The sequence below is a fragment of the Panthera onca genome, chromosome D3 (assembly GCF_046562875.1).
Source record: "Panthera onca isolate mPanOnc1 chromosome D3, mPanOnc1 haplotype 2, whole genome shotgun sequence".
In the NCBI taxonomy this organism is placed as follows: domain Eukaryota; kingdom Metazoa; phylum Chordata; class Mammalia; order Carnivora; family Felidae; genus Panthera; species Panthera onca.
Window position 1 is genome coordinate 84589882 of NC_138350.1, and position 18888 is coordinate 84608769.

Genomic DNA, 18888 nt, shown 5'->3' on the forward strand with positions numbered 1-18888 from the left:
TGGAGATGATCGCCAGAATATTATCGTTTTTCATTTGACATATTTATTTGACAAATATGGTCTGTGCGATTATAGAAATAGTCTCATGAACCAAGAGGAAGACTGCATTTATCTAGGGCATGGCCTGGTCTTAGGATCTTCGTGTTGTTCACAACTTTTCAGACAAATACAGTATTCTTTTTAAAAATTATATAAATCTATGTGTCTGTGAACCTTTCTTAGTGGGAGCTTGTTTGCTGGGTGCCTTGCCTTTTGATAATTACAAATGCTACATGTTGCTTCTTTGTGTTTTCTGTATTTAGCTAGAGAGATTGCAAGCTGAAAATATCTTGGAGCGGGACAAGAGGGAAATACTTGAAACAGAAAAACAAGGACTGGAAAGAGAAAATAGAAGGCTAAAGGCCCAAGTGGAAGAAATGGAAGAGCTTCTGGAGAGGAGAAATGTATTAAGTGCAAACTCTCCAGGTCCTGACTTCAAGACCTCACAAATTGAACTGCAGGAAAAAATCAAGGTATCGGGGTTTCTTGGAAGCAAATGTTCTCACTCACTGTAAGTTGCCTCCCTCACGCTGCCTTAACTTTTACCCACCTCCAAGTCTGAATATTTCCTTTGTACTATTTAACATCTAATGCTTGCTCTTTTTCTCAAGTAGAATAATGTTGTTCATGCATATGGAAACAGTGTAACAGATTTTGTATGAAAATGTTACACTGTTAGGGTGCCTGGGTGGCTCAGTCAATTAAGCGTCTGACTTCGGCTCAGGTCATGATCTCACGGTTTGTGAGTTCGACCCCCGCATCAGGCTCTGTGCTGTCAGTTCAGAGCCTGCAGCTTGCTTTGGATTCTGTGTCTCCCTCTCTCTCTGTCCCTCCTCCACTCTTGCTCTGTCTCTCTCTCTGTCTCTCAAAAAAATGAATAAACATTAAAAAAAATAAAAAATAAATAAAATATTAAAAAAAGAAAATGTTACAACTGTGACAAATCCAACACTTTCAAGCTTTTCTAAAAGGAAGAGAAAATGAAAGGATGGACCTTTGTATTTTTCATTTCCTTTTACAGTTTTGCCCCAGTGTTTTTCAAGCAATTGATCTTATTTTTAAGTAAGTCTGTTTCTCCCTTAGTTTGAACAACTGTGTAATAGGCATTTGTCAGTAACTTTAGTAAGGATCTGCATAAACGTTTCAATTTAGTTTCAATTCCGTTTACTCTTCTCTGGTTCTTTTTTAGTCTCAGAAAAATTGTTTTTGAGTCAATACAATGCATCATGTTTCAAATAGCTTTTGTAGCCTATAACATAAATGTTAAAACTAGATTTAAATTCAAAATCTGGCTTTGAGAAATTTAGGTTGTCTTGGAATTATTTTATCCTAAAGTCAGTAGACATAATTACTGCTATAAATGGGATTGCTTTAAAATAAATTGTTTTTAGATTTTAAAAATAATCTCTTAATGGCAGTTGCAATTTGTGTGTTTTAGTGTCAACATGCTGCAAAACATTTACATCTTGTTTCTATTTCTTCCACTAAAGTACATATAGTATCTTTTTTTATTTAAAAAAATTGTTAATGTTTTATTTATTTTTGAGACAGAGAAAGACAGAGCATGAGCAGGGGAGGGGCAGAGAGAGAGGGAGACACAGAATCCGAAGCAGACTCCAGGCTCTGAGCTGTTAGCACAGAGCCCAACCCAGGGCTCGAACTCACAAACCGCGAGATCATGACCTGAGCCGAAGTCGGACGCTTAATGGACTGAGCCACCCAGGTGCCCCTAGTACATATAGTATCTTAATGCACTCTTCTGTCTTTTCATTCCGTTTCTTTACCAGTGAATTAAAAGTGAGTTTGATAAGCTCATATCTTTTAGTTATATAAGTAGTTCATACTCATATGAGCTCTACAAGCTAAAGATGGCCAGAAAAGTTGAATTCCATTTCACCTTTCCTTATTTCTTGTGATTCTAGAGATTAATTGCAAATACAAGATTAAATTGCATTAGTGTTTTGTGACTTGCAAGTGCAAATATCCATTTTGTTACAGCAAAATGTTGTATGAAACCAGCCTTAATAGTGGTTCCGATATACATAACATCTGTAGAGATGTTTTTATGTGTTTCTACTTGTGGAAACACAGAATTACTTCAATTATGAAACAAGTTTGATCATCAAAATACCTGGGTATGTTTGACTCACCTGAACTAACAAGCGTTTATATTATACTCTGTGGGTGATGTGAAGATGAACGAATCATTATCCCTGCCCAGAATGGGCTTAAAGTCTATATAAATACATAAATCATTATCAATAGGACATCATGTTGATTGCTAAGAATAAAGTAGAATGGGAATACAGGCGAAGTAATTAATCCTATTTCATTTTGATTCCTATGTGGTTACCTCAAAATGTTATAACATAAAGTATGTCAGTTAGGAAATACGAGAGTTGATTGGGGCTGTTTGGAACTGGCATTGGTATATACCATTGGTATATATATTGGTATATATGATTGGTATATACCAATCGGCATGTCCTGTCAACAGGGCACAGAGTCCGTCCCTGGGGTCTTTGAGACAAGTGCAGTTCTTCACTTAGAACTAAACACAACTTGGAAACTGAGAAGATTCTGAAAGGCCTAACCAACCCAGTGGGTGTGTTCATCCATCAGAAAACTATTCCTCAAGTATATATTATCTTGACAACCAGGAAGAGGTGCTGGTGATTCTTACTCTTCCTTAAGAATTCAGACTCCCTACATGAACCAAAATAATTATCATAGAACAGCTGTAGGTCAAAATCCTTGGTGCCACAGAGATCCCCACTGGGATCAAGATTGTGTCCCCAAATGCCAAACGGATCAAAGCTGCATATAGAACATGCCTAAGTCCAGAGAATAGTGCAGATTTTATTATAACATGAAACTAAATTGTAATTTTAATATTATTTTAATAAACCTAACTATGCATGTAAGTTCCATATAGGAGTATCATGTGTATATACGTATATAATTATCGTATAGAAGTAACATATATCTATGTGGATATAAATACTGTATATGAGGGAGATAGTGGAAATAAGTGTTGGCATGTAAGTGATAAAACAGTAACCACTCAGTTATCAGTCTCTAAAAGAGGTGTAAGTTCTCTTACTACAATATATTTATATCTATTGCATTTAACAAATGTCTGTGACAGACACAAACTACCTGGTATTCATGGAAATCTCCATATCGATAAATTGTGTTAATTTCTTGAACTGTAACATTCTCATTGTTTGATGATTTTTTTATATAAATCCTTATTATACAAGAGGGGAAGAATTTTGCATATATATTTGAAATATATAGAGTGCTATATTTTGCATACATTTTTGCATATTTCGGCTTCAGTATTACAGGGAATAGATTTTTAAAGAAAACATCTTTTAATTTTAAATTGCACTGTTAATTTAAAGACAAAGATTCTCCTTAACACAGATGATCTCATCACATGAATGTCCATATTGTGGTTGTTTTCATGTCCTATGTTAAGGCTATGTGTGCATCATTTTTTTACAATTAAAAAACAAAAACAGCAGCACACCTGAATTTTTAATGAATACATTGCAAAATTACTAATCAATATGATATATGAGAGATGGGACCATGCCTACAAGAGACACAGAGAGAAGTAAGTTTCAAGACAACCCATAAATCGTGAGGTTAAGAAAATAACATCTTCAGGGCTTGGGGAAAAGAAAAAGAAAAACTTGAAGGACTTCACCAAATCTAATCTCTTTTTGAGCTTTTATTTCCACCTCTCTTCCTCCCTTTGTTCGTTTCCAGGAACTTTTAGGAGGACAGAGAGGACAGGAGAGAAGAGAGGACAAGAGAAGACAAATGAGGGAAAAAGAAGGGAAAAGTGGAATTTGTGCCAACTATAAAGTGAGAGGACATAACAGAATAACCAAAATGGGAGCAAACACATATAGGCTAATATTTATCAAAATATGTCCTGATTTTGCTGTAATGGAGAAAAGTAGAGTTGTAATTCCCAACGATTTTTCTAAAAATGATACCTTTAAATGCTCGTTTGCTTTACCTACTTTATTCAGTGACAGGGAGTTTTGTACTTGGAAAGCCTTGATTCTGTAGATATGCAGTGTTTGTATTCTCCATTCCAAATAACACGTTTTGAAGTGAAAAGTTATTGGAAAAAGTGGTCAGTATTCTATGGGGTAAAGCCCCATGAACTAGTCAACATGCCTTTTGTGGAGCTTTTTGGAGGCTTGTTTTCTTAAATCATTCTGGCAACTGACTCTTCCTTCAGGTCACACGGTGGGTCATTTTCAGAAAGCTAATGTGACAGAGTGGTAATTGATGTGTCTCAGGAAAATGATGAATTAATCTAAGAGTAGAAAGGCCATCAAAGTCAATTCCTAATGAATTTACATTACTGACAGTGTCCATTTCTTGAATAGGAATGACATTATTTTGCTTAGTAACTTTATCCTCAGAAATGTTTTATTTTCACTCAGAGGTTTATCAGACAAACCTATGGCTTTGTTAACTTCTTCACTCATTATTTGTCTTTTAAAACCTTCATTGCTCATACAATTATTGAATAATTTAAGAATAAATATATCTGTTCTTATGCTGTTGTAAAATAATAATTTTAAATATAAAATAACATAATTTGATGTTATTAGACAGGGTTATTTCACCTTTTTCTTTACCCATTCTTACATAGCTTTGCTTTCTGTGGTACACTAGAAATTTTAATTTTTAATACAGTGATTAGTGAAAATTTATATTACTGTAGAGACTTTAGAGATATGGAAAATTTTAACCCTTTCGTATGTGAAATATATTTTGGTATATAAAAATGAAAATAATTCATTTTGAAGAATGTCTTAGTTGTAGCAAAACACTGATCTACACATGAGTGTCTTTCATGAATTGATAATTCAGTGATTTCATAAAACTTAGAAACACATCTGTGATTTTGTATACATTTTAGCAAAAGTGAATTAGATTGTGTGGGTTGACCAGAACAATGTTCTTTTCTCCAAGAATTTCTGAAGTTATCAGAGACAGACGCTTAAGTACCATTTGTTAATGTCATAAAGAGGTATCTAGTGAAATTTCACACTGAATTAAAATAAATCAATATACTACAAAAGAGGGTGGCATTTTCTCTAATATAATGACTGCCCTCACTCACCCTGAAATACTCACATGCATTCATGCATTCAAACGCACATGTAAATGCAGACAATGAATTGATTTTTATAAATAAACTCAAAAGTAAAAGTTTTATTTTTCGTTGTTTTGTGATTATTCACTGGAGAAAAGATACACAAATAAGATTTTGTACATATGAAACATTATTTCTAGGAATATATTAAAACTGGGTGGGGTTTCACTTTTTCTTATAAAAAAACAAATGCTGTCATAGATTATTAAATTAAAATTATGAATAGTAAATCCCAACCCATCCTAGTGTTTGCCACAACTTGATAAAGGTGTGGCAAATGAATAAATAAATAAACTTATGTTCCATCTCCATTAAATTCCATTGTATATTTTGATTTATCTTTAATTCTTATACTCTCTTTTTTATTCTGTGTTAGAGGGCAATGAGGTCTATAAGATTGTTGCAGGCTTATAATATCCTTTAAAATTTGCTTCATGTATACCAGATCAATGATATTTTACCCCACAGCCAATTAAAACCAAGATGTAAATTTTGACACTTTAGGTCACTTATATTTTCTAGATTTAGAACTTCATGAAATTTTATAATATAAATTGTGACATTCAGATATGAAATTATATCATTTTCTGTTGATATGCCTAGCATACTACTAATAATCCACTATATTATTACAAAATGATTGGCATTTCACATAGCTGTTATCAGTTGATTTATATTAGCTTGATTTAAAGCAGTGATAGGAAATAATATTTAGCTTCTTATTTAAAATGAAAAAAACACTATGTTTATAATATTTCCTTAAAACTAAAGCTAAAATCCAAATAAAAAAATAAAACTACAAGTTGAGGGGACAAACCTGTAGGCCTGAGACACTCACTATTTTGTTCTTTTTTTCTTTTCCTTTTTCTCAAAGTGAAGTTATGTTACATAAAATTCTCTTTTTTTTTTTTTTTTTTAACTCATGACCCTGGGATCAAGAACTGAGCTGAGTGAGATCAAGGGTCAGACGCTTAACTAACTGAGTCACCCAGGCACCTCCATAAAATTAGCCATTTTGACGTGAATAACTTAGTGGCATTTAATGCATTCACAATATTGTACACCTACCACCTGTAACTGATTCCAACACATTTTCACCATCCTCAGGGGAAACCCAGTAAGCATTAGCAACTCCTTTTCCCCTCTCCCCAAATCTTCTGGCAACAGCAAGTCTGCGTTCTGTTTCTATGGATTTACCCATCTGGATATTTCATGGGATCATACAACATGTAACATTTTGTGTCTGGCTTCTTTAACATACATAAGATTTCAAGGTTCGTGTGTACATCAGTTCTTCATTCTCCTTTTTGGTCGCATAGTATTTGATTCCATGGAAATACAACAATTTGTTCATCCATTTATGTGCTGATGGACACCTGGGTTGTTTTCATCATTTGGCTCTTTTGAACAATGTTATTATAAACATGTGTGTACATCCATTTATTTGAGTACCTGTTGTCAATTATTTTAGGCATGTATCCAGGAGTAGAATTTCAGGGTCATATGGTAGTTCCGTATTTAATGCTTGGAGGAATCAGCTCCCCACAGTGGCTTAGCCATGACATTCCTGTCACAGTGTATGAGAGTTCCGAGCTCTCCGTAACCTCAGAAACATTGGTTTTGGTTTTGTCTTTTTAAAATTACACTCATGCAAATGGCTGTGTAGTGTGGTATCTTATGGTGGTTTTGCTTTGCATTTCCGTCACGATTAATGATGTTAAAAATCTTTCTATGTGCTTCTGTATCCTTTTTGGAGAAATGTCTGTTCAAATTCTTTGCCTCTCCCCCCCACCGTCCCCTTCTTTAAACATAAGGTTGTTTCCCTTTCTGTTGCTGAGTTGTAAGAGTTCTCTATGTATTCTGGATATTAAACCCTTATCAGATATATGATTTCCCAACACTTTGTACCATTTAGGTTGTCTTTTCACTTTCTTGGGAATGTCTTCTGATGTACGAAGTTTTTAATTTTGATAAAATCCAATGCATCTAGTTTTCTTTTGCTGTTTGTGCTTTTAAAGTTTCATTTCTAAGAATCCATTGCTAAATCCAAGGCATGAAGATTTAGCCCCTATGTTTTCTTCTAAGACTTTTATTTTTGTGTATGGTGTAAGAAAGTGACAATAAATTATATTTATAAATTTTTAAGACAGTTAAAAGTAAAAAACAATAAAATAAAAAACTGAAGAATAAAAAAAGACTTTCATAGTTTTACCTGTTTTCAGTTAATTTATATATATAGTATAAGATAGGAATCCAACTGCATAATTTGGCACATGAATCAGTTGCTCCCACACTATTTATTGAAGAGACTTTTTGTCTCCTAGTGAATGGTGCTCGCACCTTTGTTGCAAATCAGTAGTTTATAGAGCTATGGACTTACTTCTGGAGGCTCGATTTCATTCCGTTAGTTTACGTACTTACCATTATGCCAGTACCACATTCTTTTGATTGCTGTATCTTTGTAGTAAATTTTGAAATCGAGACATATGCTCCCCCAGCTTTGTTCTTCTTTTTCAATATAATTTTATTTATTTCGAGCCAATTAAAATTCCGTATGAATTTGAAGATCAGCTTTTCCATTTCTGCAAAAAATGCAGTTGGGTTTTTGGTAGGCTCTCCACTGAATCTGTAGCTGACTTTTGGGAATATTGAGATCTACTAAATATTTGTGTCCCTCCAAAGTTCATATGCTGAAACTTTATTGCAAATGTGATAATATTTGGGGGTGTCGCTTTGGCAAGGTGAGTAGGTCTGAGAGCAGAGTCCTCATGAATGAATTAGTGCCTTTAAAACAAAGACTCCAAAGATCATCCACATTATTATCCAATGAAAGTGGTAACTGCTAAATGTGTGATTCAGTACGTCCATAACAGGAAACTAGGACCAGTGTTTAGAAAGAATAAATTCTTATCCTGGTTCATACTCAATATTTTGACCAAATAATCCTCCTTGTGCTTTAGTTTCCTCATTTTTAAGAAAAGAATTTGGAGATTCTAGCTGAGATTCTTCCAGCACCAAAATTCCATTGTCTTCTGTTTTCCAAAATTTAGCTACTAGGTTTAAATAAAGCACTAATTTGGGTTCATGAGGATAATGTAATATTTCTTTAGAATTTCAGTTTATTTTCACAAAAATAGCTGTTGGCTCCTGATCCAGCTTAGTGTACTCTTTCCACTTGCTGGATTTATTTCTTTTTAATTCACACAGTTAAATTTAATATGTTTGTTGACATAATTGAGAGAATTTTCATTTCTTATTTCTCTTCCACTGCCCATCACTTTGTGTTTCCCTATCATTTTATTGTGCTTAATTTAATGGTATTTAAATTCCCACAGCATTTGGCAGCCTTTCTAATTCTCTTTAAATTCTAGGAAAACAGAAGACAGGAAGCATCAGTATATCAGTAACTAACAAAAATCATCTCTTTGCTTTTTAACCAACTTTAATTCTCCATTACATACTTCCTTCTGTGTGTGTGTGTGTGTGTGTGTGTGTGTGTGTGTGTGTGTGTAAAGGTGGTTCTATTTTAGTGTAAAGTGAATACAAAGTCAAGAAAGAATAATTGCAAATTACATTCATATTTCACATTCAGCTCCTTTTCTAGCATTCTGAAATCATGTTATGCCATGTATGTTCAGTTAAATTCACATGGTGGAGAGAAGGAATTTAAAAGTAAACTAGATGTTCTTGTCTCCTAAATCAATGTTTCTTGAACAATTGAATCATGGTCCTACTGTACCAGATAGGGTGCTTTCTGAGAATAAAAATTCTGAATTAATAGGCATGCAACTTGACAAGTAGAAATGTATATATTTTTTAAAGAGTAATTAGGTGTCCACTGATGAATGGATAAGGAAGATGTGCTGTAGACACACACACACACACACACACACACACACACACACAATGGGATATTACTCAGCCACCAAAAGGAATGAAATTTTCGGGCACTTGGGTGGCCTGGCTGGTTAAGTATCCAACTCTGGATTTCAGCTCAGATCATGATCTCATTGTTTGTGGAATCGAGTCCCACATGGGGTTCTGCGGTGACAGCATGGAGCTTGCTTGGGATTCTCTCTCCCCCTCTCTCTCTCTCTGCCCCTTCCCTGCTCTCATGCATGTGCTCGCTCTCTCTCAAAATAAATAAATAAACATTTAAAAAAGAATAAAATCTTGCCATTTGCAATGACATGGATGGAGGTAGGGAGCATTATGCTAAATGCAATAAATCCGTCAGAGAAAGACAAATACCATATGATTTCACTCATATGTGTAATTTAAGAAACAAAACAAATGAGCAAATGGGAAAAAAGAGAGGAAAACCAAGAAACAGACTGTTAACTACAGAGAACAAACTGATGGTTAACAGAAGGGAGGTGGGTGGGAGGACCAGTTAAGTTGATGATGGGGATCAAGGAGTGCAATTGTGACGAGCACTGGGTGCTGGACGGAAATGTTGAATCACTATATTATACACCTGAAACTAATTACATTGTAGGTTATCTAGGTGGAATTTTAATAAACACTTTAAAAAATTGTTTTAACAGCAAAACAATAAATAAAAATAAAATGTTGATAGATTCAGCCAAAATCTCTTAACAAAAGAAAAAGAAAAAGAAAGAAAGAAAGAAAAAGAAAAGAAAGAAAGAAAGAAAATAGCTAGGTGATTTTTATTTTCACTAAACTTGGAAATCTTCGAGTCAATAAAGAATGTTCCAAAAATATATTATACCTTTTGTAATAACTATAAATGACTTTAGGTTATTTCTGATTTGAAGTGTGTGTGTGTGTGTGTGTGTGTGTGTGTGTGTATAACTTTAGGGATTAAGGTAAATATCTTTTGTTAATGGTAATTTCAAATTACTTTCAAGGATGTTTTGTATACCTCATAGTTAAATAAATATCACAAATGAAATTTATTTTCTAATCTGCTCTAATGCTTGAAAACGTGGTTCTCTGCCCTGGAGGCAAGTTGGTGCCTGTTTCGGTGGCATGTCCTTGACAAAATGGAGAAGGGCAGGGAAATGTGAGAGGTCTTCTGTGCCAAGGTGAGGCAGGTGTGGGGAGAACGGTAGCATATGGAGAAATAATTAGCCGGCTGAGTCTGTATTACAAGAATAATTTTACCTTAAGCCAGTTAAAATTAATTATCCTACCTTAAGCCGGATAGAATTAATTCAATTTCTCCCAAAGAAACTGTTTATTTGGCATGATTTGGGCAGACGTAGCTGGAATGTTTTTTTACCCATATTAATGAGCATTTCATAATTAGAACTATGTCCTTTGGCTCAGTATACAAATAGGAAAAAAAGAGAAAATTGGGATTTACAAAATTTAAAAACCCAAATGTGTCCTTTTCTCCAGATAATTATCTGAGTTTTAATGTTTTCTAGTCTTTGTATTTGAATGAGTCACTGCTTATTAGCTTAGCTTGTACCATAGGAGGAATGCCTTTTTCATTCTTTTTATTAGATTTGTCTTATCTGCTTTTTGCTTATTAGCATGTAATGCACTTGAAGAAAAAAATCCATTTTAGTTTTTATTTTTAATGGTTGTAGAGGAAGTATCAGTGTATTTTTTTCAAAACTAGATTAAAAAGTATTCAGTTTTTTTCTGTGATTGGGCAATATGAATTTTCAGAAGGAGCAAACTATCCCATTACTTATTTCGCATATGTTCATAACATATAATTTACTGAGAACAGAAGAATATTAAGACATAATTTTATAAAGGGTGAAAGGTAATATTATCTATTATAGACAAAAAATCATTTAAGGTCACATAATATCTACTCTTTCATTTGTTTATGGATTGGTTCAACAAACATTTACTGAATACTCACAGTTTGGTTGTAGATATCAAAAAATAGACAAATAACAGAAAGGTATATAATATAAGGAATCGGATGACTTAGAAGGACTTGGGGGGCAAACTCCATGTTGGATGTACAGGAATGACCTCTGGTGGATTACCACAGAACAGGCCTGACTAAGGAATGAGTTCTCCACTGAAGGTGTCAGGAAGAGACAGAGTTCAATGACACGGTTTCATCGCTGCCTCCATGATCACCTACCTTAGCTGTAAGCTGGGGATACAAGTCACCCTATGACTGCCAGCTCTATAATGTGTTGTTGGCATTCTTCCTCCTCTGAAATCAGCTCCAAATTTAGGTCTTACTTAAGCACATTTATTTTCCAGCATCTAAAGATTATCTGGAGCTCTAGCTACAAGAGCTTCAGGAAAATGTAGATGTTTAGCAATACAAGAGGGAAAACTGGAAGCAATCTGGAATAAATGTTGAGATAGCCAATCTATCTTTCAGACACAGTGTAGATGGGGTTTATAAAGGTGGCAAGACACACAGTGTAACAGCTGTCCTCATGAAGCCTACGGTCAAATCAAATAATCAACAAAGAAGTCTATAGTGGCGACTCTCTTAAACGCTGAAAGTAGATTCATGTCATCGCTTCTTCCTGGAAAATGATGATTCAGATTGAGTTCAGAAAAAAGAAATCATTACCTGGAGAGGAATGGTATTCCATATGAAGTAAACAAGTGCATGGGCTCATTTGCTTCTGGTGAAGTCTGGGGAAAACAAGTGAAATCTACTTGAAATCTACTAATTTTCTGAGATGAATCTAAGTGTGTGCAGTAGAAAAGACAAGTGGCTGTTGGGCAGAGATACTTGGAAGAAAGCTGAGGTTCTGAGATTCTAAAATCCGTGTCCACTCCCTCACAGGTCCCTGGTATGATGATGGAGCTCCAAGGCCCATTCTGAAGACTGCTGGTGGGCCTCTGGAGGAGATGTGCTCAGCAAAAGTCCATGTGCTGTGGAAATAGCGGGGAAGGCACAGATAAAGAAGTCATGGGATCTCCTAAATTAACTTTGTAGGTACTCCCCTCCAAGGATCTGGTGGTTATACTTAGTTTGTGTAGCTAACAGAATTGTCATGACCTTTCCTAGTTGCTTTATCCTTAGATCCTGTTGTTCCTTTCTGTCCAAATTTATTTGCACTGAGATTAAAGTACCTTTCTATGTTGTTTTAAGGACTTTATCCATCAATTCAGATTATTCCTGGAGTATGTTAATGATATAGCTTAGTTTCTTTAATTAAGGAGCCTGTTCTGAATTGTTATTTTGGAAGTTTTCTGTTAGCATCCGCAGCGAAATACTTGTTGATTACTTCTTTACCTAAGAATGGCTACAGTTTACTCTATATCTTTATCTCTTTGTGTTGCAAACATTGCACAGTATAATCAATGTTCACCTCACCACAGAAATAGAATTACTTTTATTGGTATACAACCTGAAAATGAATCTCCTCTTCAAGTCCAAAATGGACAGAATGATCCTTATATGTAAGAATATGTCCCACCATTTTATTTGCCTTATGGACACTATAGAAATGCATATATATTCTATATATATTACATATGCCTATTTTATATATATTTATATACATACACACACACACACACACACACACACACACACACACATACACAGTATATAAAACATTCATCCACCCCCATTACACAGACAAGCAGAGCTACATATACATGAGAAAAGTTCAACAGTGTAGTAGGCCAATATTGACAAATCCAAGATGATAGAGACAATTAGGAAGTTCCTAAGTCATCTAATATCAGCAGATATAAAATCTACACAAAAATCTTCACGTTGTCAAGGCAAAACATAAAATTAAATGTGTTTGGAGACTCAACATCCATTTTGTGTTATAAAGATTACTGGATGTTGGTTGTTTTGGGAACCATAACATCTATTCACCTGGCTTCTACTTAACATGCACTGATTTTCCTCTAGGATCAACTCCACCCTCAAATTTCAGGCCACATCCTGTGGTTAAGGTTGATACCTGCCTCTGCCTCCAGGTTGGGTAGGAGATTTGTGTGTATACAATCAAAACATTTAAGTTTTCTGGGAACACTTGCTAGTTATGTACAAGTAACCACATCAGAAAAAATGAAATGTAATGATGCTTAGACTTTTTGAAGAGCTGCATTTTCTTGCTGTTAAAATTAAAGTTCAACCTGAGAAAATACAGACTCAGAACTGTAAAAAGTATCATCCTTTCACTTGTTGCTACATGAGAAAGAGAGTTGAGGTGTGGAGAGGGGCCTGCCCTGGAGACATAATGAGCCTCTGGCTTAAGCAATAGCCTGGATCGAGATACCCCTGGGAATTGTAAATAACGCTGCTATAAACATAGGGATGCATGTATCCCTTGAATTAATGTGTTTATATTCTTTGGGTAGAAACCCAGTGGTGCGATTACTGTATCATAGGGTAGTTCTATTTTTAACCTTTTGAGGACCCTCCACACTATTCTCCACAGAGGCTGCACCAGGTTGCATCATCACCAACAGCGTTCCTTTTTCCTCCCCAACACTTGTTCCCTGTGGTTGTTGTCAGTTTAGCCATTCTGACAGGTGTGCAGAGATATCTCATTGTAGTTTTGATAATTTACAATAGCCAAATAATGGAAGCAGCCCAAGTGTGCACAGATTGAATATTATTCATCCATTAAAAAAATGAAATCTTGCCAATTTTAACGACATGGATGGAACTAGAAAGTATAATGCTAAGTGAAATAAGTCAGTCAAAGAAAGACAGATACCATGATTTCACTCATATGGAGAATTTCAGAAGTAAAACAAACAAGCAAATGGGGGGGTGGGAGAGACAAACCAAGAAACAGACTTTTAACTACAGAGAACAAACTGATGGTTGGTTACCAGAGGGGAGATGGGTGGGAGGGATGGGTGAAACAGGTGATGGGGATTAAGGGGGGCACTTCTGATGAGCACTGGGTGATGTATGGAATTGTGGAATCGCCATATTGTACAACTGAAATGAATATAACACTGTATGTTAACTATAGTGGAATTAAAATAAAATTTTAATTTAAAAAAGATACCCCTGGGATTTTCAGTTATTTGTGTCCATGAATTTTCTTCTCCATTAAAGAAAAATTGAATTCAGTTTCCAGTAAATTCCAATAAATAAAAACGTGTTTTCCAATAAATCAAAACACGTTCAATAATAATAGCAAATGTATTCTTTGAAAAGGGTAACTTTAAATTTTTTTAAATTTTTATATTTGAGAGAGGGTGGGGGAGGGGCAGAGAGAGAAGGAGACAAAATCCGAAGCAGGTTCCAGGCTCTGAGCCTGATGCAGGGCTCAAACCCACGAACCATGAGATCATGACCTGAGCCACCGAGGCGCCCCAAAAGGCAATTTTAAAAGGAAAATATAGGTTAAATAAATAAAATAATAAGCTCCTTTGTTTCAAGAAAAAACAGGGAATCAATCTCTATATTTGTTAATCATTATTAGGATAGACAAGTGATACTTAGTTTTTAGCTATCAAGTGTTACATGTGTTACATATATGTATATGTGTTACATATAAACATAAAAGGGAATGGTATGAACATATCTACATGCACAGATATGGTATATAACACATGTGGAATACAGGGAGATGATTTTTCCACATCCATGCTGGAGAAAACTATTCCCTAAACTATTTTGTAGGTTTATCTCCTATTTTAAGTGATATATTCCATGATACATGTCTTATTACTTATAAATGTCATAATATTAAATAATTTTTGCCAACTACTAGTTATCAATGCTTAATATAAAGTGCTAAGGAAACTAGATTATTCAGTATATATGTAAATATTTGGAAGGGATTCACACTAGTAGAAGATGGATTGAAAACTTTATTATATTAGCCACAGTCTTATTAGCAGAAATCCTGGTTCTTCTTACGGAAATCCTAAAAGAAATAAATATAACTTTCTCATCTGTTTTTACCCATACTAAGCTGAAAAACCTTGGCTTCCTCATAAACTTTACCAGGTGTATTTCAGTAATTAACTATTAAAAATTTGGAAATTCAGAAATAGCATTTCAGGGTCTAGAAAAAGTATTCACCTTCTTAAAATAACCATTATCCTGGGATTTATGGAGAGTCAACCTACAGAACTGTGTTCCCCTGAAAGTTCTTTTATTCTTCTAGAGACACACAGTGTTAAGTTGAATTCTGCTGCAAATTTAGTGCCAAGAGAAACCTTTTGTATGTAATCCCTAGTTAGTTATGATTCGTTTGGTATTTGTGGATGTGAGATGAGATCATTGTACAGCTGATCCAATAAAAACGGTGTTGAGGGATTACAGTTTATTCAGACCTATGTTTCCAAGATGTGTGAGAGAATAACTTCAATGTTTGCTGTGGCAAACCTTGTGTATATTCTTGCATTCTTGTTTTATAACAGGTCTTAATTACCAAGATGCTTGTATTTCAAAATTTTAGTTGAATTTTGGCAAGATTCGGAATGATGCTGTATCCTGAAGAACCACATTATAAAACATTAAAAAAGCCACCATTTCCTCTTGTAGGTACATTGGACAGAAAAATCAAACAAATAATTTAAAAGAAAACCCCTTTCCTCATGGATATTGCATTTTAGTGACTAATAGAGACGGCAGTAGGCAATATATAAGTACGTACTCTTTATGAGGAAGTACCTCAACTTCATGGCGTAAGCAATACCAAGATTCCAAAGGAGACAACTATGTTCGTTTTCTGGGGCTGTCATAACAAATCATCACAAATCTGTCGCTGAAGCATAAGAAACTTATTCTGTCACAGTTCTGTAGGGTAGAAATTCAAAAGTTACCAAAAGGGCCTCTCTCCCTCCAAAGGGCTCGTAGGGAGAGAACCCTTGCCTGCTTCATCCAGCTTCTGGTATCTCTTGTTATTCTTTGACTTGTGGCCGTGTAGCACCAGTCTCTGCCTCCATTTTTGCCTGGAATTCTTGCCCGTGTTTCTGTTGCTCAAATATTCCCGACTCTTTCTATGAGGGCATCAGTCATTGCATTTAGAACCCAACTTAAATCCAGGATGATCTCATCATGAGATCCTTCACTTAATTACATCTTTAAAGACGATGTCCAAATAAGGTCACATTCATCGTGGCTAGAGTTAGGACTCAGACGTGTCTTTTCAGGGACACAATTCAGTCCACTGCAATGATTAGGAAACAAACATTCATTTGTCAGTGTTCCACATATACGGCAAGGAGACAAAATTCAGTGGATCGGAGCGAGTGCTACAACACAGCAAAGGGAAGAGGTAGCAGGTTAGTAGGGCAAGTTCCCTTGTCCCTGAGTCTCACTGAGTGATATAGTGATGACAGTGGCTCCACGTGGGGGGCAGCATGTGGGCTGAGCCAGCCCTCCTTATCTAGAGATTGGATAACAGTAAAGGAGTCATGTTGTGGTCGCCTCGACCAACTTAGCTACCTACATGACTAGCTAGTTCAGCGCTGCATTCAGCAATGATGTGCAGGGACATTCAGAACCACAGTAAGCTGCCTCTTTCAACAATCCACCCCTTGGTCCTATATATTCTTGGCCAAGTTTACATTTTTACGTGTCCACATTCTACCCCTGGAATTCTGGAATGTGTCGTTTTATACGGCAAAAGGAAATTGGCAGGTGGAATTAAAACTGCTAATTAGGTGACGTTAAATAGGGAGATTATCCTGGACTGTCTCCTTGGGGCCAATGTAATGACAAGGGTCCTTAAATATGAAATGTAAGGCTAGAGAGTTCATGAGGGAGATGTAGAATACGAAGGACTGGACCTACCGTTGCCGTCTTTGAAGATGGAGAAAAGGGACCAGGAGCGGAGGATTGCAGTCACCGTCTAGAACCTGAGAAAGTCTCTTCGGTGACAACCAACACGGAAACAGGGACCTCCACCCCACAACCTCAAGGAACTAACTTCTTCCAATAACCTCCGTGGCTAAAGAAACATATTTCCCCTTGAATCTACAAAACACAATGCGGCTTTGGCAACACCTCGGCTTTAGCCGAGTGAGACCCGTGTTGGCTTTCTGACCTCCAGAATTCTAAGCTAATCATTCGTGTTGTACGAACCGGTGAGTTCGTTGTCATGTCTTACACAACAATAGGGAACCACCACAATGCTATCGTCCTGCCGCTTGAATTCAATACTCTGAAGGGCGCTGAGACCCATTCCGTTTAATTTTCACACAACACTTATTAGTGCTGTCATCAGCAAAATTCCAATCAGCGGGGTGAGGCCAACGACACCTCTGATCTCAGCATGCACCTCAGATCCCTCACTCGGCCTGCTGAAGAAGTCCCAGAGGGGAGTGGCTGGTCTTGTTTCAGATAACGATTTAACCTGCTCTTCTTACGCGTGTTACACCCCAATAGTAGCATTAACCCAGACACTGCGAGAAGTATCGGCAACCCTGCCTCTCCCTGTCCAGCCAGGATGTAGCTCAGGGGTTTTTCACTACAACCCACTCAAGGGTTACCAATCCAAAGCTTGTGCTGTCTCACTGGGGGCACAGATAACTCCAGTTTGGAACGTGCTGTCGAACTTGCTCGGAGTTAGTACTGCACCGGTTTGGTTAAGCCCGCAAGAACCTACCACAAAGTATTTGCAGCTTCGATAGCCATGCATAGCAAAACTGAAAATCACTTGCGGGCCAGGAGAAGCGTTTGAATTTGCATCAGTCTGGATGAAAGGAAGTTGTCTCAGTCTGTGTGTGTGTGAATGCACCAGGGTGGTCTGCGTTTATGAGCAGCCGTCGTTGAGGGCGTAAAGCCCGGTTCCCCTGGCTGTGTCCACAGGGGCTTTTTCCGGTCCCTGGAGGGCCTGAGTGGGGAAGACAAGCTCTCCGGTGAGTCAGATGGCTGGCTGCAGCTCCCGCCTGACATCGGTGGAGCAGGTGACCGTGTTACAAGGCTGCAGTGGTGAATACTAATCTGCAGAAAGCAGCTTCTACTAACTGAGCACATAGCACGTTCCACGCCTTATGTTGGGTGTAGTACAAACACGGCATCATATAAAATCTGCTGATAGTAATTCTATTATTCCCGACTTACATCTGATACCTGAAATCCTGCAAGGTTAAGTAACACAGCCAGAAAGGAAAGGAGCCTGTATTCAAACACAGGTTTGCACTGATGTGAAAGAAAACCAGTGATGAAAATAGTTATTGGAATCCTGTTTCCTTCCTGTGAACCGGAAATTCAAGAGTTAGAAGCAACCTTGGTAAGAGAATTGCACTAAGCTTGTTGTCTTCACATCACCTGGAAAATAACGTCACAGATGAGTAGACGCCAACACAAGAGAACATGGCGTCCTGGGACTTGATTTGTCTGCATTTGCAGGGTATGGATTCATGATAATGAATATATGGAACCCAGGGGGATGCTTTTAATTTGCTAACTATGATAACGGATCCCTGGCCCTTAGCAGCAAAACTTGCTGTTTGTCCCAGGGCTACCCTCACGATGTGCCTGTTTTGTTCCATGTTTACCAACATAAGGGGCATCATCACCGACCGAGCAGCTCTCCTAGGACTGAAATAACTGAGCTGCCTATTTGACTGAAATTAGTCTCCTGACTTCTGGTCCAGTGTCTGCCTCCCTGCCCCTCTCTCCTCCCTTCCCTCTAACACTTACCATATCTTTCTAGTTCTACTGAATCATTCCTCAGTATCTCCTGATACACCCAGACTTGGAGATACGAACAAAACTGCAACGTTGAACCATGCTGGATCCACAGCCTCTCAAACAGGAAAGAAGG

At 36.7% G+C, this 18888-nt stretch overlaps 1 protein-coding gene across 1 annotated transcript in view; it reads left to right on the forward strand.

The window, feature by feature from the left end:
* The window catches only part of CCDC102B (coiled-coil domain containing 102B), a 189670-nt gene extending 184228 nt beyond the window's left edge, over positions 1-5442 (forward strand). The window contains 3 exon segments of the mRNA XM_078435158.2: positions 303-512; positions 3817-4073; positions 4075-5442. Of these exon segments, the coding sequence (XP_078291284.2) occupies positions 303-512; positions 3817-4073; positions 4075-4117 (510 nt within the window). The 3' untranslated portion in view covers positions 4118-5442.
* Positions 5443-18888: the final 13446 nt, after the last annotated feature.